The sequence below is a fragment of the Lactuca virosa genome, chromosome 3 (assembly GCF_052849685.1).
Source record: "Lactuca virosa cultivar CGN04683 chromosome 3, Lactuca_virosa_CGN04683_v6, whole genome shotgun sequence".
Lineage (NCBI taxonomy): Eukaryota > Viridiplantae > Streptophyta > Magnoliopsida > Asterales > Asteraceae > Lactuca > Lactuca virosa.
The window spans coordinates 235,008,212-235,035,607 of NC_136428.1; the positions used below are offsets into that span (position 1 = coordinate 235,008,212).

The following is a 27,396-nucleotide window of genomic DNA, read 5'->3' on the forward strand; positions in this document are numbered from 1 at the left end:
AAATCGTATTGATATTTTTAATACTTCCAATTCCTAACAACATCTACAAGTTTAGTATCTAACAAATTGTACATTTATAATAATTTACTTTTAGCCAAATTCTCTTCTGTTTGGTTAGTTCACAGAATAGTTCTATTAAAAATTAAAATCCAATTATGTATAAACTTATATCCAAATAATAACTTAATTGATCAGAAATCACCCTTTTACATTGTTTTTGAAAGTATATATCGACCATAACTATATTTTCCTTCTACATGCAATTTACCTTGAAAAACAACAAATTTAAATCATGGATAAAATGGTCATTTAACCTGTTTTCACACTGCCCAAAAAGGTTTTGATTTTGAATTATTTGTTAGAGTTTCTTCATTAGTTTCCTCAATGTCATCATCTTCTTCTTCATCTCCATACTCCATAAGACTGATTAAAGTTTCTAAAAACAATAATAAAACATAAGAAAAAAATATATATATAATATTCAAACTACAATGCTATAATACATCAATTATTGAGTTTGTAAACTTACCAGGTACGGATTTGGTTTCTGGTGTTTTTACGATATTGCCCTCGACCACCTTTGCTGTTGAATTAAATTTTGGGGGTCGTGGAGGGGGTGGCATCATTCCATTGGTCATCGGAATCGGAATCGGAATAGGTGATTCCATCTTTGTACTACTTTTGGAATTCACTTCATTTTGCTTCAAGATTCCTGATGCCTGCAACAAATAATAACCACACAATCCAAAAATATAAAAATCAAAAGTCAAAAAAAAAAAAGAAATTAGCCCTGGAAAGTAATTAGGCTTGGAATGACTGCAGAGTGGGTCTGGGTCCCGGTTAAAAAGCGCCACAGCAGCACCAGTTTGCATTAAAAACCCTGTGAAAATACAAATGTCCAACAGACAGGTCCAGTATCAGCTGTAAGGTCAGAGAAAATACCTGTAATATTAAGTAATAAAAGTCAGAACACCAAAATATAATGTAAAGAATTAATTAATTAATTAATCAAAGTATGAGAATCTTGAATTATCCTTTTTTTTTTAAAAAGTGATCATCTGACTTTTAAGTAACGTAATTCTGTTTTATGACTTTATCATTATCTGATTCTTTTTAAGAGTCGGATAAAAAAAATATTATTTGTAATTAAGTTTGATTCTAACTAAGATCATAAAAAACTAAAAATATTTCATCGCAAAACAAATGAAACTATATATTTTTAGATATAAGAGCAACCTAAAAAATTAAAATTAAAATTAAAAATTTCGGGTTCGTATATGAAAATATGTTAATGGTGGCCTCCATAGGAAAAAAAAATCACAAATTGAGTGTATTTTTTTTATAAAAAAAAAAAAAAAAAATTCTACTCTAATAAATAAAAATCTTTTTTTGCCACATGTCACACTCTCATTCATTTTGCCACATGTCATTTATGGTTTTTTTTCCATTTTATTAAATTCCACATAATATTTAAATGTAATAATAATTGTAATAAATGTATATCAATTTCAGTAATGCAACTTTCCTTCTAATTTTAAAATTCCTAAATTAAACCCCAATTATTTCCTTTGTTTATTTATTTAAATTTATAAGAGAAATGAGCATTTAAATTTCAATAATTCAATACTTTTCTCATTTTTCTTATAAATTCAAACTATTAAATGTTTACACTTTCATATTTAACTTCTTTTTTTTTTTGAATAAACATGTGTAATACACGGGTCTCACAACTAGTTATTAAATAAAAAAGCAGAACAGTCAACAAAAACCCGCCATGTGGCAACCGACTCCTTCGATGTTTTTTTTTTCTTTTTTCTTTTTTCTTTTAAATTATTTTTTTTTTTGTCTTTATTTGTGATTTGGTCACCAAATAATAATCACCAATAAAGATAGTTGCCCTAAACATTTAAAGGGTGAGAGCATATAGCACAGATACCTGGTGTGTTTTGAGCTGCCCGGGCTGCCCGTGAGCAGTGACGGGCAGTTCTTGAAACTTGCGTTTGTGAGTGTGAGTGTGAGGGGGTCGTTTTTCTTTTTCCATTTCTAAATTTGCATTTCCAATTATTTGGGTTTGGGTAGATATAATGGGAGATGTAGATTGCTTAAGGGCTAAGGCAACTTGTTGCAAAGGGGTAGCTTGTGGGTATATCCCACCATACCCATTGTAGCTCGTACCAGGAGGTGGAGGAGGAGGAGGAGGAGTTATATGTGAAATGACAGTTTTGCCCCCAGGGGTAGTAACGGAAGAAGCTGTTTCTAACTCACTTTGGACTCTGGTCAACAATGGCGGAGGTGGTGGAACAGCACCATAAACCTTACATGATGATACCCTGCAAAAGCAAAATGGTGTAATCAGAAATGACCCCTTCTAACAAGGGTGTTTTGGTCTTTTAGTAAAAAGAGAAGAACCCTAGGAATTGTGAAAAGGCCTAATGCCATAAAAGCCCTTAAGTTTGGCAGAAATGTTCGGTTTTATCCTTTTGCTTATTTCTGGTTCATTAAAGCTGGAAGTTTGCAATTTTTTTTTCCAATTTTACCCTTTTGCGTATTTTTGGTTCATTAAAGCCCTTAAGTTTGGCAGAAATGTTCGGTTTTAGTATTTCTGGTTCATTAAAGCCAGAAGTTTGCAATTTTATTTTTTCCAATTTTACCCTTTTGAATAATTCTGGTTCATAAAAGCCGGAAGTTTGCAAAAAAAAAATTACAATTTTACCCTTTTGCGTATTTCTGGTTCATTAAAGCCCTTAAGTTTGGCAGAAATATACAGTTTTTTGTCCTTTTGAGTATTTCTGGTTCATTAAAGCCAGAAGTTTGCAATTTTTTTTCTTCCAATTTTACCCTTTTGAATAATTCTGGTTCATTAAAGCCGGAAGTTTGCAACAAAAAAAAATTCCAATTTTACCCTTTTACGTATTTCTGGTTCATTAAAGCCCTTAAGTTAGGCAGAAATGTTCGGTTTTACCGGGTAAGCCTTCAAAAAGGGTAAAATTCAAAAAATAATAATAATAAATAAAAAATAAAATAAAATAAAATTCAAACCTCCGGCTTTAATGAACCAGAAATATGCAAAAAGGTAAAATCGAACATTTCTACTAAACTTAAGGGCTTTAAGTCATTATGCCTTGTCAAATCCATCAAACATGGAATTTAAAGGACTCTGAATGAATTGAATTCCGTCCATTTGGCACCATGGAATGAAATCTTGAACCGCAAACCAACCTTCTAACGCATGAAGGTATTTTGGTCTTTTGACAAAAAAGAAGAATGAAATTGAACTCCTTCCACCCTCCATTAGGAATGGAAGAATCCATCAAAATATGGAATCCAAGATTCCGGCCAAACTAAATTCCTTCCATTTGTCAACCAAACACACCACGGAATGGAATCACGAATTCCAATTCCACCAAAATCCAATATGTGAATACATGATGGAATGTTACCTAGAGGCACCACATTCTGCACATATTGTATCCAGAAGATTCTCAGCCAGAAGCTTTGCATGTTCAAGGCTTTTTGGATTACTACTTGACAAAAAAAGATGTAGTGATTGTTGTTCTGCAAGCAAAAAATACGAAATTTACAATTTAAAAAGTAGAAACAAAAAAAAAAGATATTACAAAATTAACATATATATAGTTATATGTATATATATATATATATATATATATATATATATATATATATATACTACTACCTTCGGAATTTGAAATTCCAGGGTTTCCTGAACCACGCCCTTTTAGTAAAACTGTTGATCCTGTTTCATTCATAATGTGATTTACATACTGATCCTGCATTTTCAAAACCCAACCAGAAGCAACACAAAAAGAACTCCCCCAATCGTATGGAGATGTTAGGGAAAGCTTAAAAATTAGAATCTTTCATCTTCATTAGTAATGCTAACATTATTAAATTAACACTAAACACATACTCATAAAAATGGATTAGAAGTTTATTGATCTTGAGTAAAAAAAATGGATACTTGGTTGTCATTCCTTGATATTAACCCTATACTGTGTGTGTGTGTGTGAGAGAGAGAGAGAGAGAGAGAGAGAGAAGCTCACATTTGGTCCACGAATACGGGCAATAATGTTCAAAGATGGATCTGGTTCAAAGCCCAAGAACACACATGTGCTAAAAGGGTGAACCACCTGATCAAAATTAAAAGTTTTCTATGTTCAAATTTTGGGAAATTTTCAGATATAAAATTTGATTAATTGGTATTTCACATTTTTCACCTTTAATCCATTGGTTAAAACACCTTGCTTCATGATTTCCTCTATCATGGCAGCTGCTTGATCAACTGCTTTTATCCTGTCTGCTGTTGTTTCCAACTACAGCAGAAAAGAAAATAAGTATTTTTTACATGTTTTCACCAGAATTATCATCATATGTTAAATATATGAATTCTTTTATACAGAAAGCACAAAGAAACTTACATGGGTGCCAGCTGAAACATGAAGATATAATGGTTTTTCACCATCAGAAGGTGCGTTTGGAGGACGATATTTACCCCTGCAGAAGTCCTTCAGTATCTTTATAAAGCAACAATAAGGAAAAAGGCATGAGATCTGATGTGAGCTACTTGCCTAGTTATCACTATGGCACCAGTGCATTTCTGAATCTGCAAAAGTTAGAACACCAACACCCTATTAATATTAAGTAATAAACTTGAAAATTCACTTCTACCCCAAAAAACATGTCTTATGTGTATCTCAGATTCTCAGCAGATTTCTCGGACATTAATGATTAAAGAGATACAAGAATGTGGAGTCTAATTCACCTCTTCTTGTGTTTGGCGTTTTGTAAGCTTGTAACGAATGGAAGACTCTGCATCATTTATGACAATTTCTCTAGCTATTAACTCCTCTTGAATCTTTGGCTACAAGAAGGATGTGCAGTTAATGACAAAAAGAACAAAAATCAAATGTCTCCATGGTATCTTACTTGAATCTTTTGGGCCAATGCAGTTGCATGCTGCTGCATTGAGGGTGCTGGAAAAAGCTGCTGTAAATGTCCATAACTAGAAGTAAGAGGATTTATCAAAGAAGCGCCAGAAGCTGGAGGAACACCAGGATGTGTGATCCCAACAAATGATCCCATGTTGAGCAAAGGAAGGACCCCAGGGACTGCTTCTCCCGCTGTCACCAAAGACTCAGCTGGCTGATCCCATTTCCTCTTTTTCCTGAAAAAAAGTAATTTGCAAAACCATAAACATGATGTAAACCCTAAATCGCTATCACAAATTCACCAATTAGGATAAATGACGAGCATAAACAATCGGCATTAGATGTAATTCTATTAGTAAGATAAGAAAACAAGCTTTTGATGGAAAATTTTGAGAAATTAAACGATTAAGAATGCATAAAACTAGGGTTTATAATGTAGGAAATCTGACACCTTTGCTTCGTGTTGGATGAATCGGATGCAGGCGTGGAATCAGGCATCGAAACCCTAGCGCAATCGTCTTCTGTCATGCTGTCGTGGCTTGATTGAGGTTTGCTTTATCTTTTGGGGTTACACAGACTCCGATACGAAGAGATTCTGAACACTGGGTACCCATTGGCTTTTACGGTTAGATTAATGTCTTTCCGTTAAATTTACACAAATCCTCCCTGGTTTGTGTACAAATTCCATTTACGCCCCTGTATTTTTAGAACGTACACTAGGAACCCCAAAAGCAACAAATGATAAGTCGATGATAAACTCGTGTCTTTTTTAAGGTGATTATTATACATTTTAAAAGCCGTTGCGGATTATGAACATGAACAAGTTTGGAGTCAGCTCAAATACCAGGTGGTTTGGAGCTGGTAGGATTTCGTCGTTGTGGCATTCGTCTGTTCCTCCACCCTTTCACCGTTATTATGCTCCAATGAATTTCTTCCACATCATATGCAAACCCTTCCATCCATCGATTTCCTTATGCATAAGAACACCTAAATTTCCTCATTTTCTTCATCTCTTTTGCTATGTCGCTCCACAATGACATCTTAATCACTTTTCTAAATCGATTGAGCCCTCAATCGTTAATTGGAGGTCGTCACCATCTCCTTTTGCTCCAATTGGAGATGGAGGCTAGCGAAACTCAAACCTCATTGATCTTGAAGTACAAAAAGGCGATATATGAGGCCTTTCATTCCATTCGATGCGGATGAAGATGCGAATAAAACTTACACCGATGTCTGATAAGTTAATCCTTAAGGGCCATAATCGATCATAATTGTTCTGGTAAAATTGTTTGTAATTGTTGTTATCCTTCGAAATATTCTAGGTTTTATCATGTATATAACTGTTTGTTCTAGGGTCATGTTCCCACGATCAAAGCTTCATCTACAATCAGTTACACCTTTCGTCGACCCCATGATAACTATGATCGATATACTTCAGATACCTTTCTGCGCCTGTTGCATAACATCAACGAAACCCTATTTTTATGAATTTCAGATGAAGCGACATCCTAACTGTTAGGGGCAGGATCCCATAATCGTATTCAAGATCCTTAATATTATTGAAATCTCAGGATCCTTAAAATACATCGTAGGATCCTGATATTTCCTAACGCTTATAACGGTTATGTTTTTCTCTCTCTTTTTCTCACATGTACATAACTATTTATCATGAGACTCATTCTCAACGGAGAGTCATCTCGAACAGGCAAAAGACCCGAAATACCAAGTCAAACTACGTTCTTATTGTGACAACCCGAAATATTTAGATCAAGCAAGGTCTAAATCTTAACCTTATACGAGTGAATTCACAACTTAACCTGATGCCCTAGAACTCTGAAAGCCATGAAGGGCAAGTTTTATATAAGTTGTTATATACTTAAACTTTGAAAACCATATGATAAATAACCCCTCGAAAGTAAACAAGTTTATTAGAGCAAAACTAGTCAAATGGTGAGAATAGAAATCATGAAATTTGAACATGGTTTAATTAATAAATAGCCAAGTACCCCACCCACCCTAGAACACCCTTAGACCGAAATCAACACCCTAGGACACTACAAAACCGAAATCACCCTAAATGGGCCATATCTTGGCCGAAAACTACCTTAGTGATCAATGTTTGGGCGAAAACATAAAGGGAAAATGGAGGGGACCGAGAACATTAAGTGGAGCCAAGTCTAGGACCGAAATCATGTATGATTTCGGTCATAATAAGGATATTTTGAAGGGTTCGCGGTCATAAGATGTGAATAAGACAAGGATAAGGGTGTTGACTTTGGATGTTATCCCCCATTTCCCATGCAGTTTAATATTCAACGTATATCCATGAAATTAACCAACGGATTCCCAAGTAAGTATCACATCAAGTTTCCTACTCCCTATATTTGGACGAATCCCTTCCAAAAATCCCCACCATTTCTTATCATTCTACCTTCTGTTCATTTCCATTCTCTCTCAAGAGTAACTCCCAGCTTCAAAGGAGTTAAAGTCTTCAAGCTTACTCTAATCTTTAGTGAGTATTTCATAAATCCCTAGTGATTTAATATATTTTCATGTCCATATCATCCTATTTACACACAAATTTTCGTGTGTTAAATTACTAGAAAACTAGCATCCAAGAAGCTCTTCAAGCTCTTACCAAGACTAGGCTCGAAATCTCTTCACAACACTTCAAATCATCCACCAAACCAAACCAAGGTGAGTTCATACCCCCATATTTTCAAGCTTTTTCCATGTTTTAGGTGGGAGGGATACCGTCACACCCCAAAACCGGAACGGCGGAATCGTTCGGGGGTGGAGGGCGTCATGTACAGTATCACAACAATGCATAGTAGTAAACAAGCAACAACATCATCCATTGCATTAATATTATAATTTCATACAAGTGTGTTCTTTGAAGTTTATAAGACACCAAAAATGTAAATAAAAAATAAGAGATCAGTCTTGAACGAGCTCCATCTTATCAAAACCTGGCATCGGTACCTGTCTACTGATGACTTGAGAATACAAGTTATTTTGAAATAGTTGATCAGCTTTAAAGCTGGTGAGTTCATAAGTATTTTAGTTTCATTATTTGTATGAAAGTGTTTGTAAGTACTTGATGTATAAGTTTGTAAATGTTTGTAAATGTTTGCAAATGTTTGTATCTCCTAGAAAATCCTATATTTTCTACTAAACGTAGCCTTCTACCAAGGCATCAACTGAAATGTATGTTTGTTTCTTGTAAAAGTGTGTATTTTCCCAAGTATGACTATCATTAACCAAAAATATAGTTTTACATTATCCTTTATGTGAAAAGATCACAATGTGAATGCAGTGGGAAAGTAATAAAGTACTGTAGTGTTGTATTATAGTAACTACTGATGTACTAATTACCTTAAACCAATTGTTATTTAAAGTAACATGTGATATGCATGTACCATACTACCGACTAAAACACGACGATGAAAGACGTCGGAAGAAATGACATTTGGCACCCGTAGACTTGCAAGTCCCACTGTAGCGAGCAGCAAGGTGTAGGATAGTCAATCCAGTATAGATCTATACACAAATTCAATGCTCTCCTTCTAGGAGATTCTGGATACAAAACGAGCCATGACAGGTGATGGCGTGCCCCGTTACGTGGCTCACATTTCTGTCGTAATGTTCTTGTATATGTATTGTATGTACTAGTGTAATGTATGTTCTCTCTGTCTAGTATGCTCTGTTTGTTTCTCATCATAGTATGTTATGTTTGTTTCTCATCATAGTATGTTATGTTTGTTTCTCATCATAGTATTCTCTATCTGTTTCTCGTTATAGTATGTACTGACTCATGTATGAACTGACTCATTGTATGTTTCATTGTTCTAGTAATAGTATTAGTAACTTCCTAAACTATACCTATTATAGTTTACTAGTAATGTTGTTTGTATGAATGAACATGATTGTATACCTTTGCTACCCAAAGGTATTGAACTGAATGAAGGAACTTTTATATCTATATACATATACATAATATACAATTAAGATTCAAACAACCTTCGGACAAACAACCGACACCCTAAGTCCACAACCAAATAAGGAACAAGAAGTAAGGTGAGCTATCAGTCCTAAGTCTTTTCAATCCTACTTATATAACTATATCTATATAGATACGCATTTGACAAAGTATAATTTTAACAGTGTTTAATAAAAGTATTTAACATGTAAAAGAGTTTGTAAAATGATTTGAAGTAGTTTGTTTGATAACACAGTTTGAAAAGTAAGAAAATCCATTTGTTTGGTAGTCATTAATCACATGTGATTGATATAATAACTATAATAATTCAACTTGTATTCCCCCCCATAAAAGCATTTAAAATCATTTAAAAGGTTGATTAAGGGGTATGTACTCACCTGTAGTGAGTGGTTTGAATGGAAGTGTTGGACAAGGTGCTAGGTGTCAAGTGAAGACTTGAACACACACAATGATCCTATTTAACATATAAAGACATATATATGTATCTAATTAGTGATTATAACACTAATTAAGCAAGTATAAACACCCTAAAACGTGGAAAACACTTTGGTTCAAGTGTTATAAGGTCATAGGGTTGCATCTAGGGGTTGTATTGCTTTGATTTAGATTTTACGGCCCAAGGACCAACTCTCCATGAGTTTACGGCCTAGGGTTTGCGGCCCTAATGGGTTTACGGTTGTAAACCCATGGTAACTTCTACCATTTTGATGTTCAAGGTCCTTAGTTCAAGTTGGAAGGGTTCTAGACCAAGTTTTAAGCCTTAGGAAGGAGTGGTGGCACATATGCACCACTAACTAGTGTTTACGGCCCAAGGTGGTTGCCTTGGCCGTAAACACCATTTGCTCTTGTTTCTTTTGATGTTTAAGGTCTTATACTCTTCTTGGAAGTATTCTAGACTTGGTTCCAAGGTTTTGGAAGAGATTAGGGCTCATTTGCCCCCTTAATTAGGGTTTACGGCCCAAGGTGATTGCCTTGGCCGTAAACACCTTATGATCTTGCGTTCTTGATGTTTTCTAGGTGTAAACTAACTGATTCAAGCATATAACAAGCTAAGGCAAGTGTACTTACAATATAGAAGCTTGAATGGGTGTTTAAGGCTCAAGAACACTAGTGTGTGTTCTTGGTGAAATGAAGAACACTTGAAGATCTATCAAAATGAAGAGATTTCTTGGATGAAATCATGTACAATCACTAGATGTTGTAATATATCAACTAATCAAGGAAGGAAACACTTACAAAGTTGAAGATCAAGAAGAAAAATCGGATGATACTTGAGAGAGAATGATTTCTAGGCTTGAAAATGGTAAAAATGACTAAAATGGCTAAGTGTCATATTTATACTCTTAGAGTTTACGGCCGTAAACTCCATGTTATGGCCGTAAACTCCAAACTCTTGGAGTTTTGAGACTTAAATGTTGCACAATAACTCTAGAGTATACGTCCTATAATTTCCTCTTGAAGTACTAGGCTTTAGAACACTCAAACGGCTCTAAACAGTGCTAAAAGTTTACAGAAATGAGTCTGACTTCTATTGCAGTGAATGGTTGTACAAGATAGAAATTTCGAGTTGTCACAGATACAAGTAAAACTTTGTTTATCCCATAAATAATTTCATGTTTTTCATCTTTTGTTAAAGATAAAATATTATTTACATAAGTTATGGTTTATATTGGTATAAATATTTGTGATATACTTATTGTCTAGAACAAACATAATCTATGTTGTAAAATCATAAGAAAAGTATAATTTGTAAAACTACCTGGTTTTTGGGAACTTATACTAAAAGATAGCTTTACTGGCAAAAATGGCACCTTATGGTCACTTACGAATCTAATGGGTTTTAACACCAAAATACTATGTTTTAATTTCATATTTTCATGCTAGAATACACCTTTATATTTATATAAAAGACTATATAAATAGTTTCAAACCATCAAGATAAACTATAAATGGGTATAGTTTGGAAACCACAAACCACACTTTTCGAAGATACGCATAATTATTTAAAGGCATAATTATCTTATTTTGCAAGTAAAAAGGGAGTCGTAGTTCACGTAAATCTGTTAATGCTCTTGTGAGACTTCCCTTCGTCGTACCTACCTAGCGTACACCGTAAGTCCTGTAGTTATAACCAGAGTCTCTTGGAGGGAGAGCGGGGTAATTGTGTATAGATCTATACGGGGTTGACACCACCACACCTGAGTTGTTCGCTACAGCTAGACGGGGGTCAGTCTAGGGTGACAAAATATCTTACCGAAACCGACGCCTGAAGAACGTCGTGACCGACAATTTAGTCGTATCAAGCATGGTTATAGCGACTCACATAGGGATTAACGAAAATGATTTTTGTTTACGGGGAGCTTATACTTTATTGGTTTTATTGAAAGAAATGAAACTAGAAACTATTTTCTGTATGATACTCACTTCCATCGTGGTCTTAGGGTTTAGGACCACAGTTCATCTTTAAGGAAAATACTGCATTTTTTCTGGAAATATATATTATTACTTTACAAGAAAAGGATTCCAAGGAATTACTTTCAATTTCAGTTCATATTAACGAAAATATTGGATTTTCTGGGAACACACTCTTTACAAGTATAACAAAAGAAAACAAAGGACACACATGCATATATTCACGGTTTTAGAACGAGGCTTACAAACTTATTTTTTTTTATAGAAAATATCGGATTTTCTGGAAGTACTACGAGAACTATTCTAAAGAAGTGCAAAACTATTTTATACAAAAATGCTTATGAACTCACCAACTTTTTAGTTGACACTTTTCAAAACGACTTGTATTCTCAGGAAACCAGCAGACATGTACTCAACCCTTCTTAAGGGTCAACATCGTCATCTCATGTTTATCTACTTTTCAGTTATTTATATGTAACTTTTGAACAAACAAAGTGTTGCAAACAATGTAATCTTGTGTTATCAATGTATGAATGTTTGGGTTGCTATGTTTCATTACTATTCAATTGTTATGATACTGTACATGAAGTCACTCCATCCGCCCCCAGACGTTTCCTCCGTTCTGGTTTGGGGGTGTGAAACTTATGCTGATTCTGGAGGATCCCGAAATTATAGGAATTCTTGTTACTTGCATTAGACTATAAATAACACATGTATTTAGCACAATACACACAATTAGCTCTACCATTACACTTGTACTCGTATTACCTTCATCATCTTTTTAATCTCATATTTAAATCAATAAAATACATCAAAGCAGGTGATCGTTATCACCTCCCAAGGTTTTATGTCGGATATCCTATAAAGGATCAAGGGCTTTCCTTGTAACTCACTTGTCTCACTTTGATCATTATTTTGTACTTACATTGTACTAACTGTTGGATTAGGTGTCTAAGCCCATAACTATTTTGATATTACTTTACCCGATTATGAGCATGGTCCTTTTGGGTTGCCTTCACCATAGCAACTGATAGGATGAATTAAGGAGAAAGAGGATTAATTATGATTTATTAATATGTTATATGAATAATATATTAAAAGAGAAATCATATTGTTTAATTAATATTGGTCAAGAATTAATTAAGAATTAAATTTGTGGCTAAAAGAGATTAATTAAATAAAGGGGACTGTTATGCAAATCATTGATAGTTGCATAAATGGGCTAATGGACTCCATAGAGTTGGAGTGGACGAAATTTATGGGGAAGCCCATAAGATTTCGTCCAAGGCCTCTAAGGAGGGAGTCCATGGGCTGCTTAGGGCCTAAGCAGTGAGATTAGGGTTTCCTAGTTGAAAACCCTAATAGCCTAAGTATAAAAGGAACCCTTGGCAAGCCAAAAACGTGCCTAACCTTCTAAGAGAAACCCTAGGACGTTTTTGGTGCCTCCTCCCTCTCTCCTTGTTCATCTTGTTGCTTATGGTGTTTGTGACTCCATTAGAGGTGCAACATTTGAGGCACTAGGCTTTCAGAATTCAATTACAAGAAGGATTCAGATTGTTATTGCAACATAACAATCAAGGTAAGATCTAAACCTTTATTCATATGTTAATTTGATTATTGTATGCTAGTCAATTAGGGTTTATTGCTTTGGTATTCAATGTTGTATGTTTACTTAGAAAAACCTAGATCAAAGCAATTAGGGTTGCATGAACACCATAGGATTGATGTTATGCTCATAACCCATCAGTGGTATCAGAGCCTAGGTCGTTTTTCTAGTGAATAGATGCATAAGTGAACCACCAAAAATCTTGAAAATCAAAATTTTTGGTTTCTGTCAGGCAGACTCGCAGAGTCCATGAATGGACTCCACGAGTAGGTCCTACTCGACGAGTTCCATTGTGGACTCGACGAGTCCAGGGCTCTGGTGCCGGGATTTTCGATTTTTCTGCCAGATTTTGTTGTGGATAATTTCTAAAACTCGTTTTTCTTGCCAAAATCCGATTTTTTAAGTTTGGAATGATTATCTTCATCAAAATTGATGGTGGTTAAATATGGATAATATATGATTATTATTAGTCAAATATTCAACCTAGTAATTTGTAAAAGTTTCAAATTGCACCCTATAGGTTTTATAGTTTAAATTTAAACTTAAAAGTTTTAGTTTTTGAAATTTAAATAGTTAAACCCTATTGTTTTGAAATGTTTCAAAACTTGCCCTCAAGTTTTGGAATTTAATTTTAAATTAAAAGGTATTAATTTTAAAATATTAAATTCTAAAACCCTAGTATTTTGAAAAGTTCAAATTACACCCTTATGGTTTTATTAAATTAATTAAATGTGTAATTAAAAGAAAGTTAATAAATCCATAATGATACGGTTTGATTTTAATTAAATTAAAAGTTAATAAATCCACACCTTGTTTGTGATCCTCAGCATCACAGTCACAAACATGAAGGGCATAATCGAGATTAAACATGCCATTGAAAAGTTCAATGAATCTCAAAAGATCTAGGAGTTTCAATTCATTTAAAACCTAATTTTCAATTTTCGTTTTTCATGGTGGAACTTGGTAAATCGTCATTTACCTACCTTCAAATGTTCTGCGATTTGGATTACGGCATCCCTATTCCAAATTGTAGAATATTGTGTTGGATCCTAGCCTCAATATTTCATTTGGGTGCTATATTGAGGATTTTATTAACTAACTTGAATTTCTCCCGTTTTGTAGATGTCAAAGTCTAACAACTATAGTCTTCCTGAATCCGTTGGAAATAGTTTTCCGCTTGAAGATGATGTTCCACGATTGGATTGTGGAAATGGAAATCATGCTTCACTTCCTCCACCTCCTCCAATAATTCTCACTAACCCACAGGTTCGAAGACTTGAAATGTTCAAGGTCACTCAAGCCCTATTGGCAAACAAACACGAAGATGGAAAGTCTGTATGCGCTCATGTCTTGGATATGAAGTTGCATATTGACAGATTGGGAATGTTGGGTGTTGAAGTCTCTAGGAAGCTGGCTGTTGACTTGGTTCTTCAATCACTTCCTGACTCATATGGTGAGTTCATTAGAGAGTATTATATGATGGACCACGACATGACCCTCATTGATTTGACTTATTTGCTTATTGTTGCTGAATCAGAAATGATTTGGCGGACTGGTCAAGCAAATTTTTCTGGTAAATCAATATCCCAACCTTCTATGGACAATGGCAACATTGGAAGTCCAGAAAAGTTTTCTCTACGCAAGAGAAAGGCTAAGTCTGAGATAGTCCCTTGTGCCATTTCCGAAGAGTGTGTGTGTTTCTACTGCTAAAAGAAGGGGCATTGGTCACGAAGCTGCCCTGACTACCTAAGAGATCTAAGAGATAGGAGAGTCAAGATGTATGACTCTACTTCAGGTAAAATCCACTATCTAACTTTATTAAGTTCTTATTTATAGATTCTTAATACATGATGTGATAAAAAACATTTTGATGTTTTGTAGGATTGAAGAAAAGAAAGGAAGCTTAAAGGAAGAGTGAGCCGAGTCTGATCACGAAGAGATGAATTTCGATCGCATAATTCGAAGATCGGATTTTTGAGCTGCTGTTCAAGAGTTAGGATAGATTGCTTAGGAATATGTAATAAGCATAGTTTTCATTTGAATTGCGTTGTAAGGACAAGTTTTTTCCGCGTTTTATAAATAAGTGAAATTTTGAGTTTTATCTTATTTATTTATCCTTGCAATGTTATATGTGAAAATTGATGTTTGTATGTTTCTATTATAAGCAATAATAGTGGATGTGATTCTTAGTTATGTTATTTGTAGTAATGTCAGAAATTTACCAAATAAGGAAAGATTCTCATCGCCCAAGTTTCAATTGGACAAAAAATTGGAATCATGCAACTGGTATTGTATGATGAATGAGAACCTTCGTATTTGGGAAATTAAGACTAACTCCTTGTTCACATAAGTATCACTATAAGAAAAATCCTAAATAGCTACGGAAAGTTGCCACGGAATCAAAATCCATAGCTATTCTACTACGAAATATGCTATGTAATGACTTATCGTAGCTATTTTGCTACGGAAATGGCTACGGAATTGCATTGCGTAGCTAAATCTTGAATAGCTACGAAAAGTTACTATGAAATCAAAATTTGTAGTTATTCTACTACGAAATATGCTACGGGTTGACTACTTGTAGCTATTTTGCTACGGAAGTAGCTACGAAGTTGCATTTTCGTAGCTAAATCCCGAATCACTACTGAAAGTTGCTACGAAATTCAAATTTGTAGCTATTTTACTACGATATATACTACGAAGTTATTGGTTGTAGCTAGTTCGTTACGGATTTTGTTACGAAATCCATATATGTAACTAATTGGCTACATCATTAGCTACACAATCAAAATAGGTAGCTAGATGGCTACGGAAGTGAAATCCGTAGCTATTTTGTTATGAAATTTGTTATAAAATAAAATTTTGTAGCTAATCTACTATGTAACTTGTTACGAAAAGCTTGATCGTAGATATTTGTGTATAAAACTTGTTTTCAAATTTGCAAAATAACTACGGAATCAAAATCCGTTGGTATTTTACTACGGAATATTTCATAGTCAAGTAGCTATAGAATATGTTTCCGTAGCAAAATATAGAAATATCTATAACCTATTCATATACTCTATTAATGGGCACGGTGGTTATGTACAGTAGAATTATTGCTCATTCCACATTAGCCACCAATCTTTTATCGTTTACATTCACTACCGTTAAGGCGTTAACTATTTTGACCTCCCTTTTTTCCTAAATCGTTGTTTTCCTTTTGTCTCCGTTATCATCCGTCCGTGTTGGGCTGTTAGGCAAGGTCAATGGGGACACGCGTTTGTTGTTCTTCGTTGGCGTCAACACTTCTTCAGATTAACGCTATCTATCTTCCCAAGAAGAACACCGCCTTATTTTTAATGAATACCAGTTTCTCTCAAATTCATCTTCCGTCTCTTTTATCCTACTTGCGTACTCTATTATACGCTACTTCAAACGATCGCCTTCAATAATCGGTCATCGGGTTTTATCTCAAGTTGCACATCTTCAAATGTCTTTAAGGTAGCTTCAACATCTTTCTTTTTTAATTTTGCTTTAGGGCATGTTGGTGTGTGAAGACTATGAGTTTCCACAGCTCTTCCACCAAATCATCTCCGAATTCTTCTTCTCTATCTTCTATTCCGCTTTACCAATGAAAATTTGTTTATCTTTTCTTCTTAGTCGTGCATGGAGACGAGGCAGAACGATAACCTAGAGGGACGATGAAGGTCCTCTTTGCTGGTGTCGCCAAAAACGTCAACAATGACCGCCCCTCTCTGAGAATCGTCGGCCTCCACCACTTCCTGTCATCTCCGCTGTCCTCTACACTTCCCAGCAATCGACGTTCGGTAGGCTCATCTATTTCACACAAAATGGAAGGTGAAACACACACACGAACACATCGGCGTCTTTGCGTTGAAGGTGCGGTTTGTTTTTAAGTATCATACCCCCAATCCTTCCTCCTCCATCTGAAACTCATTTGTGTTGCTCTGCACTTCTTTTTGTCTATATTTGTGTCAGACATCATTTGGTCTATTTCGTATTTTTTAAAATCAAATCGATTTTCTAAATCAATATGATTTTGATTTTGGGAATTAGTTTTCACTTTTCAATTAGTTTAGTTCTGATGAATTGATCTTCTGAATCAATATGATTTTCAATTTAGGAATTGCTTTTCAATTACTTGAGTTATGATAGTGTCAAAAATCCATCTGTCAGTAGGATTTTACGTGGGCCAAAAGAGATGCAGTTAGGCTTATGTCAAGTTTTGGAAAACCTTACATTTGAGGTGATCCGATTGAAATTTTGATTCACATGAATGTTTATAATCTTACCTCCATGAATGAATATGTTTATTGGTCTGGCCTCTGCGTCTATCATTATGGTGTTCAAGGTTTGATCTATTTCAGTTAATTTCATGAATTAAGAAGGTTTTTGACTATCTAGGATGATCAAGGAGAATTTGATGAACTGGTAAAGGAGGTTCTGTTGCATTGGGGGAGAGCGAGAGGTGAGATTTTTACATATATATAAGCTCTTATCAAATGCCCATAACCTGTTTGTTGAAATGCTTCAAAGAAGTTTCATATTCAGGAGCCCGCTGATTGGTGGATATGCTCTTATTAGTTACAATATATCTCTTATCTTCGTCTTCTTCTTTTAAATTTGGGTTCTTGGTTTAGTTTCTCATTTTTTTACTCTTTATTTCCCAGGCGAGTTTCACAGAGAATAGGTTGTACACTTCTTTGCAGGTGTGCCTACTGCGGTATGCTTTTATACATTAAAATTCTAATTTTACGTAAAAGAATTGAAATTTCCTCTTTATTTGTTCATCAATTTCGAAAAATCAAATACTTTTTTTTGGATTTACATGATTTGTGGCTCGGCTGTACCATTGCCTTACAGGTAGGGGTGTAAGTGAGCCGAGCTACTCGGGAGCTACTCGGGACCGACTCGTTAAAAGCTTGACTCGAGATCGAATTAAACGAGCCCGAGCCGAGCTCGAGCCTAAATATGAGGCTCGTTTATTAAACGAGCTCGAGCCGAACTTCAGTTAGTGGGCTCGCGAGCCTAAATGAGCCAAAGCGAGCCTATATATATATATATATATATATATATATATATATATATATATATATATATATATATATATAGGCTCGTTTAGGCTCGCGAGCTCACTAAATTATTCACGAGCCGGGCTCGAGCTTCATTTTAAGGCTCGAATCGAGCTCGAGCTCGAGCTTGGTCAGGCTCGGGCTCGGCTCGGCTCGTTTACACCCCTACTTACAGGACTTGAGTTCCTTTTGTTTCGATTTTTTTCCACAGATCAATTCCAGATTAGTGTGCTGAAAGCAAAAATAAATCCATGACAATCATAAAACATAAAACTGTCTCCATAATAGTAATTAGTAACCAACAATATCTCGACTTATCTTTTAATCAATAATTTATGTACTTCTCTTTTACTTGCAAAGTCGATAAAAGAGGAAATTGTATCCAAATTTAGGACCAATGAATCAGATTAGGAGAAAAGTAGCCAACTTTTATTTTATTGTTTCAGTGAAAGTGATAACATGTTTTCTTCTGGAAGATAATACTTTTTTGTTGTAGTCGTCGGTTTAAATCAACAATCAAGCATGGTTTTTCCTTTTTCTGATTTTTAACGTATTTTTTGTTGAAAGAGTTTCGCTCTGATGTGCAATTCTCTTATGCTGATCAGACTGAATAGCATTTTCATCTTCTGCAATTTTAGCAACTCTGAATGGACAAACTATTGTTAGTAATGGAGAGCTAATTTTTTTTACCTGCACTTTATTCCATTTTTTTTTATTAAATCTCATAAATTAATAATGTGTTAATTATTACATATGACTTGCTAACTTCATATTTTTTTAATCTCAGTGTGAGCTCATCTGCAGATCATTCAAGCTCTAATTTGGCTCAACAATTCCTAGTGATGTGTTTTTTCTCTTTTTATGGGCTTATATGGACTTATGGTTATGGCTATTGTTTTCTCTACTTTCTAAAAATCTTTCGGAATTTTTTGAGCAGTTTTTTGAACACTAAGGTCACTTGACAACATCGTGGTTATACCTCAGAAAGAGTTGTGGACATTCTCTCGCTACATTCCTGCTTTTTTTTTTTAACAGAGGAAAAAAACGATTCTTTCAAGGGTTGTTGGTAGCTTAATCCTGCAAAGCTTAAAGGTATTTCTTTGTGCTCCTTTTAAATGCAAGAAATAAAAACATACTTTCATTGCTTCGTGTTTCGTCATAGTTCTAAGATAACATAAGAGTAAGAACTAATTAGAATCAATTTTCTTCCCACTACTTAAAAATATGATTATTATTTATAAATTTATCTAAATTTGCTTTTCGTTGTTTTGAAACAGAGGATTCTTGATGATGAAATTGAGAAAGTGAACCACTTTCCTATTGATATACTTTTGTCATTTCTTAATTGAAAAAGTTATAATCTTATTTTGGCTAAGTAAGTTAACAAAAAACTAAATAAATATGTGTATAGTAAGTAAACAAGTTTATTAATGGTTTGTTAGTTTAGGAATCAAAAAGGTATGTTCTATTTCTTTCATCTTCATCAGGTTACAATAAAACAACGAAAAGCAAAACAAATTGGGATTTTGTACAACAGACTGAATTTTAATAAAGTTGATTGTAAATTTGATTTTAATAAAGTTGATTGTAAATTTGATTTTGCAGGTTTTTCCATTTTGATGAGCATATGTGGTTGTCTGTGTGTTCATGGTGGTTATGGTGGTTCAAATCTAAACCGTGTGACTGTATTTGTTATTAATATAGAGTATTGATGATTAGACAACCTTGTAGAAGAATTTTCGATGATGTAATATATCTATAAGATTGATGTAACCATTATATATATATATATATATATATATATATATATATATATATATATATATATATATATATGGGAAAAGTGAATATACATTATAGCCCCACCTAAGCTTATGTACTAAACCTCATGAAAATACATTGTTTTACTATATAAAGATTGTGATTAGGGGATTCACGATTAACAGTTGAAGATGTAGATTCATGATGTACACAATAGTTTTAATAAGGAAGCAAGAACATCGATTATCTTCTACCTTTGTGACGATGGAAAACAATACTGTTCACTAGTGTGAAGTAATAAACGATAATGGAGGAAAGAAAACAAAGATGGTAAAACGATAATGGAGGGAAGAAATGTTATTGGGGACAATATATTTACCAATTGAGAACGAAATCGAGTATATTACTAAGTTAAAATGACATATTTTAGAGGTTTAGTACCTAAGCTTAGATAGGGCTGTAATGTATATTCCCTATCCTCTCTATATATATATATATATATATATATATATATATATATATATATATATATATATATATTATAATTAGAATATTGGATTTTGTTGTATATTTTTATCATACTAAATTTGCACCCCTGAACCTATTGTTATGGAAAAAATTGCAATGAAACTAATGGCTACAGAATTTGCTACGGACCAAATGGCTACGGAATTTGCTACAGACCAAATGGCTACAGAATTTGCTACAGAACGAATAATTTGCTACGAAATGAATGGCTACGGAATTTGCTACGGAACGAATGAATACGGAATTTGCTATGGACCAAATGGTTACAAAATTTGCTACGGAACAGAATAGATACGGAATTTGCTACAGAATTCATTGTTACAGAATTGTGATGGAAGTGTGTTGTAGTTGAAATGCTATGGATAGACGTCGTAGCAACGGCCGTAGCAAAATTTCTACGAAACTAGAATTCCGTAGTTAAACATTTTGCTACAAGAAATCTTATTATGGAATCTCATTGGCAAATTCTGTAGCAACTTACGTAGTTATTTAGGTTTAGCTACGAAATTTCAGCTTTTTGCTACGGAATTTTTCTGTAGTTAAATCGAAATTTGTTTTATCAAGGACCCACACTAACTCTTGAATATTTGTTTTATCAAGGAATGTTTCTTGACAAGAGAATATTATATGTCAAGAGGTCAGTGGGAGTCTAAATGATCTTGAAAAGTTTCAAGAACTAATCAAGGGTAAACCTATTGTTAAACACTAGCACACGACTTGAGGTTTGTAACCTATCATGTTGACACATTTTTGTTTCTATGCCATTCCATTTTAAGTCAACTATGCATATCAGTATGAGCCGATCCTTGCTCACCTCAAAAGAATGTTGGCTTCCTACATCCATGAAGTTGCTAAGTTGGATAAGGAGATTGTACATGTCATGAGAAAGAAGCCTACTTGAAGCCTATCAGGAAGCCAAGTGATCTAAATAAGATGAAAATGGGCAAGATAGATCCAATTCATCACACTGTAATGTGCACTACAGGTAAAGGTGAAAAATTCATTTTCGCTCTTGTTGACAAGCACCTGTTCTCCACAACTTGCTTGGAGCACGTACTCGATATAACTCACAGGTGTAAACAGAACAGTGATTCGGATAAGAAGAACTTCTCTGACGTGCTTCGGTGGTATATAGCATTTCGTCACACTCTTTTGGCCATTATACAGAATGTATTCAAGACAGCGAAGAAAACTACACTTACTCAACCGAACTAGTATCTCGCCTCTATTGACGCAAAGGGGGAGATTGTTGGGTATAGAGTGTGGCGTCATATGGGCTTAGTGTCGATATTTTGTTTACCCGATTTGGGCCTGTCCAACCGTGGTTTATCATTAGGGTTAGCGTATATATTATGCATGCATGTATAGCTTTCAGTGTGTGGTTCTCATTAATTACTTTTGCATTGTAACCCTAAACACACCTCTACAGTCGAAGTTCTTCATCGAGCTCTTCTGAGGTGTGAGTTATTAATCATTCGACACCATTTGATCTATTCTTATGTTCTTTGATTACTTCATTCTTGTTTTTCTGTTTAGAATCTATCGATCTATAACTCAATATTCTCATCACTAATGTATCATATCTATCTAGTAGTCTCTACTGTTAATCTCTATTTCCATTAATTTCAAGGTGAAAGGTATAGTAGAAGTCTATATGATGCTGCCGATTGCCCAATTTCAATTAAAATGTTCCATATCCAAAATGAAGAGCAAAATACAATTTGGTGCATATGGCGGTCGATCGGAGAAAAACGTAATATCAAAGCATAATTTTACTAGTTAGTTGAAGGTTCAATAACACATTCAAACCTATTCTTCTTAATTCCATAGTTCTATATTCAGAAAAAGAAAAAAAAATAGAGAAACAGAGATGGCTACCGGAGAAAAGAGCTTACATTTGCAGTTGCAGTTCCCGCATACACAGTAGAGATTGAGAGCGCCGATGGAGCAATCACTGCCTTGCTGATCTGAGATACAGTTCGAGTTCGATGGCGGTCGGTAAAAATAGTTCGAAAAACCTCTAGGACATGGCCGGTAAAACCAGATCGGGAACCAGGTGGCCTTCTACTTCAGATCCAGATCTGGTGAAACTAGATCTGGTGACAGCCGGTGAAAATGAGATCGAAGAGTAGACGAGAAGGAGCTGGTTTCCGACGAGTGAACGAGAGGTGGTGAAGCCGGGAAATAACAAGATGATCCGTTGAGAGTGAAGAAACAGAGTTTTAACGGTGTATCAGTCGTTCCGCTCTTTTTCCGGCGATAGTCCGGTGGTGGTCCGGTAGTGTCCGGCGGTGGTCTTGGTGGTGCACGTTCATAGTGATTGAAATATGATACTAAAGAGGTGTTTATTAAAACGTGAAAAGATGTTGAATAAATAATAATTTTTTTAATAAACACGAGAATTTTCAAAGATTAAATTAGTGGTCCATATTCGTTCTTAAATGTTCTCAATTTAAGAAATGTTCTCATTTGAATATATATATATATATATATATATATATATATATATATATATATATATATATATATATAATTTTTTATTTTAAATCCACTAAGTATAACAAAACTTTGGTTCAATTAAGATGATGCGAAGTTATATATCCCTAATCTAATAAATAAGTACATTTTTGCCACGTGGCATTCTCCAAGCTCCTCCAAATCAATTTTTCCCGCTCAAATTTCGAAGTGATTTCCCGAAAATGCCCATCTCGTCGTTTCTACTCACCACTCAGCAAAATCCGCACAATTTAATTTGCCTATTCTTTCGTCCCTGCACTCCAATTTTGTTCCTGAAAATAAGGAATCAATGAACAATATACTCCGTAAATAGGTATCAGATATGCTGACTTCTTATATTTCCATTTTCTCGATTTAAAACCTAGATTTCACCACAATTGGATGCGTCCCCTTCGTGGTCCACCCAGTGGCAACAAACCCCACCTTAAAAGATGTCGCTTCCTTCTCTTCTTGCCTCCTTTATCGTTACTCATGGTATGCTTCTACCTCCGTCTACGATTTATCCCCAAATTTATGATTCTCTTTTTCTTCTGACTCAAATGTGTCATCCTCGACATCAATATTGCTTTTCTTCTGCAATTTGTTGTTTATCCAGGTCAGTTCTTTAATCTGGTCTTCTTATATTTTATTGTTTGTTTAATTTTTTCTTGATTCTAAATGTGAGTATTAGTTTGATCCATCACTTAATTCTTTCTTCTTAACCTAGCGTAATAAATGATATTCATAAAATATTGTAACGATCGTTGTTTTTCCTGTTATCACTCATATGAATTCAATTACCATTCTGTCACCCCTAATCTCATAACTATTCTGATATCCTTTCCTTATAATCAATAAATCGCATCATATAAGGCAACATATGACAATCAATATACTGTAATCAACAATTACAGTCGGGTCACATACCTTTGTTGAATTTGCAATCGATTCCTCTATAAAAAATCATAATCGAGGACACCAACAAGTATACCAGGTTAGTAAATCAAGCTTTTTGATGTATATAATCAATTTTTTTTGTTTGACTACAACATGTGATCTGATTTCTTGATTTTGAGTCTGCCCACCAGGTGTTTGATGTAATGTGCAATGTTCTTCTTGATTTGTATAGAATCATGGTGCAATCTGAATATTTGTCTGACTGATTTCCCCCTTAGTTTCTACATATTTTACAACAAAATCAAAAATTAAAACAAAACCAAATTTAAAAGTATGCAATAAAGAGCATTGTGCTTTGAGGAATTGAGTGTATATTGTTTTTGTTGTGTGATACCAGTGAGGCTGTTGACATGTTCTTGGACTTCAGCATCATCAATATCAGTTCCATTTACAAATACAATGTTTGCTTTGAAAGGACTTAATTTAACTAGAGATTTGCTAAGACAAAAGGATAAGGTTTATGGAAATTTTATTTGTAAATTAAAATTGTGCTTGCTGATGACATTGTCATATATAATAACACATATTTGGATGATGAAAACTACACCTGATAAACTAAAATGTTAGCAAAATCTTCAGATGTGGCTGTTTTTCTGTTTGACAGATTTGCCCCTCAAGTCAATAGCATCTCAGGGTCTTGGTATGTAGCATGTTTGCTTGCACAATCAATGCCCAAATGTAACAACATATTTTTGTTTCCTTGGTTCTGAAAATTATCATATTGATTCTTTTTGGTTATTATAACAGATATTATTTCATTTGATCTCATGAAAACTAGAAGGTTTGACATGGAAGATAGCTTAAACTAAATGTTAGATTATAACCAAGTGTCCTAAATACCTTTCATCAAATTTTATATGTGATATCGTTTATCAGTTTTGTCCTTCAGTATCTGGTACTACTGTAATTGAGAATTTTCCGTTAACTAAAACACCAATATAGTAATTCTATTATATATTAAAGAACAATAAAAACAGAAGAGTGTGTTACAACTTACACACTCAAACCGAAATATTTTATTGCCATGAGAAATTTCTAGATTTGTGTGTTTCACATTTCTGCCATATAATCTTTCTTATTTTCTGTATTTTTTTAAAGAACAGTGAAATTAAACAACACGACTTTCGAAAATATGCAGAATATAGCAATGTAGTTTATAAAATTTTGATTTTTAACAAATATGCATAATATAGCTATGTGCGACTGATTTGCCCCTTAGTCTCTACATATTTTTCAAAAAAAAAAAAAAAAATCTAACGTATTCAATAATTAGTATTGTACTTTCAAAAATATATATTTTTTTCTGCCATATTATCTTCCTTTTTTCGAATATATTATAAATGTATGATGTTATATTCATGTTTGTTTTTATTCATTTTCTTTTTTATTAACGTTAAATGTCCACAAAATGTTGAATTGTTAGTAGCTTCCACACAAGTTTGGACTATTTTGCCCTTTCTTTAGTTATAAAGGTAGGTATTTTGTACTTTCATTGATTTATTTTTTAAAACATCATATTTTCCGTTGTCTCCTTTAATTTAGTTGTTTCTTCTATTCATGTTTGAAATTCTTTGAAAAAAATAATTTATTTTACAATAGCGATACCCAAAAAAATGGAAAGAAGGGTTTGTTATCAAAACGGAAACAGTCACTCAACAAGACTCTCTCATAGGCTGCGAGGTTTAGTGGATAATAGGTATTGATATCATGTTTTTAGGAAGGTAAAAATCAATCAAAGATTGATGAAATGAAAGAAACAACCTCTCACTTTGATACAAATCATGAGGCTTAGGGGTTTTTTTTTTATTTTTTATTATTATTATTATTATTTTTGCCTTTTCCTTTTTACATTTTTATCCTTTTATAATTATTACAAAGTTGAATTACTACATTGTTTTCTAAGTTGGATGCCTTTAATATTTTGACACATGTTAGTGGATAACTGATGGGTATTAGGTAAAACAAATAAACTAGAAAACAATTCCTAAGTTCACATGCAACCTACTTTGGATCTATGTTTTAACTATTGAACATATAACTTTGAATTGCAAAACAAGAACCCTAGAGGAGAGAGGCTAATTTCGAAATTAACAAACTAGGGTTTAGGAGTTACATACCTTTCAATTGTTATAGCAAACAATTGATAATCCTCTTGATCTTGATCTTGATCTTCTTGGAAGCTTAGCACCACAAATGTAATGCCTCTAATGGAATCACACCCAAGAACTAGCAAGAAGGAAACTTGGAGGAGAGAGGATGGAGAGAGTATGCAATTTCGGCCTTAGGGTTTCTTCCAAAGAAATCAGTGACCTCAAATGTGAGCCAGGAGGCTCCTTAAATAGCTGAGGGATCTAGGGTTTAGGGAAAAACCCTAGTTATCATTTGCTTAGGGCCTAAGCAAGATCCAAAGGCCTTATTTGGACCCCTTGGACGAAATCTCTAGGGTTTCCCCTAAGAATTTCGTCCACCTCCTTCCAAGGGGGTTCTGGAACCTTCTACTCAACTATTAGTTAATTGCAAACTAGTCCCTGCACTTTATAATTAATTCTTTTAACCCCAAAATTAATTCTGATTAATTTCTGGCTAACTATTAATTAAACATAATGATTTCTAATTAATATATTAATCTTTTAACATATTAATAAATCATTTATATTAATTCATTAATCTTATAAATTAATATCTCTCCTTTCATAATTTCCTTGTCCAGTTGCTAGGTTGAGGGCAACCCAAAAGGACTGTGCTGCTATCAATTCAAGTACATACCAATTATAGTTATGGGCTTAGACACCTAATCCAACAGTCTCCCACTTGGATAAGTCTGTAACTATAATTGCTAGTATGCCTTCTAAATTTGACCAGCAAATTGTAGCTTCCAAAAGCTGTTGCCGAACTCTGACCCAGTCAGTTACGTGTCCTAAGATAAGTGATCATATAATCCTTCGTTCTGCTAGATATCCCTAGACATAAGACATGGAATGTAATCAATCTTTTTGTCCAGAATCTATGTTTCCCGATTCCTGATTTGTGATGATGTAGGACTTCTAATTGAACACATCAATTTAGTCCTGGCTGGGCCCAACACATAAGTCAACACCAAATCATCGAGGGGCCCACAAATATCGCTTTTCCTGTTAGGGCAAAAGGAACGAATAAACGTTGACTCATATGCTTGTATCTTTTACTCATCAAATTATGCATGACAATACGTTTTATAACATCAAGTTACTGATGCGTTTTCGTATCACCAATGCATGACCGACTTGTAAATCACAACTCATATATCTTCGTTTCAAAATTATAAGATATTATCGTCTCAGTATTACTCGTGACGACTTCCATGAAGTGATACTCTGAGCGAGGGTTTATCCAATACTCAAATCTCAATTTCTGAGTACTCATGAATGTTGCAGCAATTCTATTGCCATGTCTATCCTTAGACAATCTACAATCCAGTTCATGACAGTCTTAATTCACTACTTACTTCCAAAAGTACTATCGACTGTGGAGTTTGAATAATCTTATTATTCAGGAAGTAAAACATGCAAAATATGAAACACAATAATAAACAATTGACAGAAGGCAGTAACCAAACTTATAAACAATACTTTATTA

At 34.1% G+C, this 27,396-nt stretch overlaps 1 protein-coding gene and 1 long non-coding RNA gene across 12 annotated transcripts; one reads left to right on the top strand and one right to left on the bottom strand.

Annotated features, from left to right (window-relative positions):
• Positions 1-165: 165 nt before the first annotated feature.
• RIK (RS2-interacting KH protein) lies at positions 166-5,557 on the bottom strand. 4 transcript variants are annotated; one of them, XM_079086140.1, is made up of 12 exons: positions 5,398-5,557; positions 4,945-5,182; positions 4,781-4,879; positions 4,587-4,621; positions 4,437-4,512; positions 4,236-4,331; positions 4,062-4,148; positions 3,695-3,788; positions 3,441-3,555; positions 1,937-2,330; positions 530-719; positions 166-436 (listed from the first exon to the last, which is right to left on the bottom strand). In XM_079086140.1, the coding sequence occupies exons 1-12, from the start codon at positions 5,472-5,474 to the stop codon at positions 321-323; spliced, it is 1,617 nt and encodes a 538-aa protein (XP_078942266.1). In that variant the 5' UTR covers positions 5,475-5,557; the 3' UTR covers positions 166-320. The 4 variants fall into 4 exon arrangements, with proteins under 4 accessions (XP_078942266.1, XP_078942265.1, XP_078942267.1 ...); XM_079086139.1 differs by having other exon boundaries at positions 3,692-3,788; XM_079086141.1 differs by lacking the exon at positions 166-436 and having other exon boundaries at positions 707-942; positions 3,692-3,788.
• A 10,658-nt stretch (positions 5,558-16,215) lies between these two features.
• Positions 16,216-19,982, top strand: LOC145167055 (uncharacterized). 8 transcript variants are annotated; one of them, XR_013740869.1, is made up of 7 exons: positions 16,218-16,447; positions 16,607-16,846; positions 17,372-17,435; positions 17,638-17,690; positions 18,607-18,700; positions 18,827-19,131; positions 19,645-19,982. It is a non-coding gene; the product is annotated as an uncharacterized LOC145167055 (long non-coding RNA). The 8 variants fall into 8 exon arrangements; XR_013740870.1 differs by having other exon boundaries at positions 18,645-18,700; XR_013740865.1 differs by having other exon boundaries at positions 16,216-16,447; positions 18,607-19,131.
• The last annotated feature ends 7,414 nt before the right edge of the window (positions 19,983-27,396 follow it).

Coding starts and splice junctions, on each gene's coding strand:
- RIK (XM_079086139.1), bottom strand. CDS start 5,474: ATGACAGAAGACGATTGCGCTAGGGTTTCGATGCCTGATTCCACGCCT. Junction 4,880..4,944: donor CATTGGCCCAAAAGATTCAA/GTAAGATACCAT, acceptor TCCTTCTTGTAG/CCAAAGATTCAAGAGGAGTT. Junction 2,331..3,440: donor GCAGAATGTGGTGCCTCTAG/GTAACATTCCAT, acceptor TTGCTTTTGCAG/GGTATCATCATGTAAGGTTT.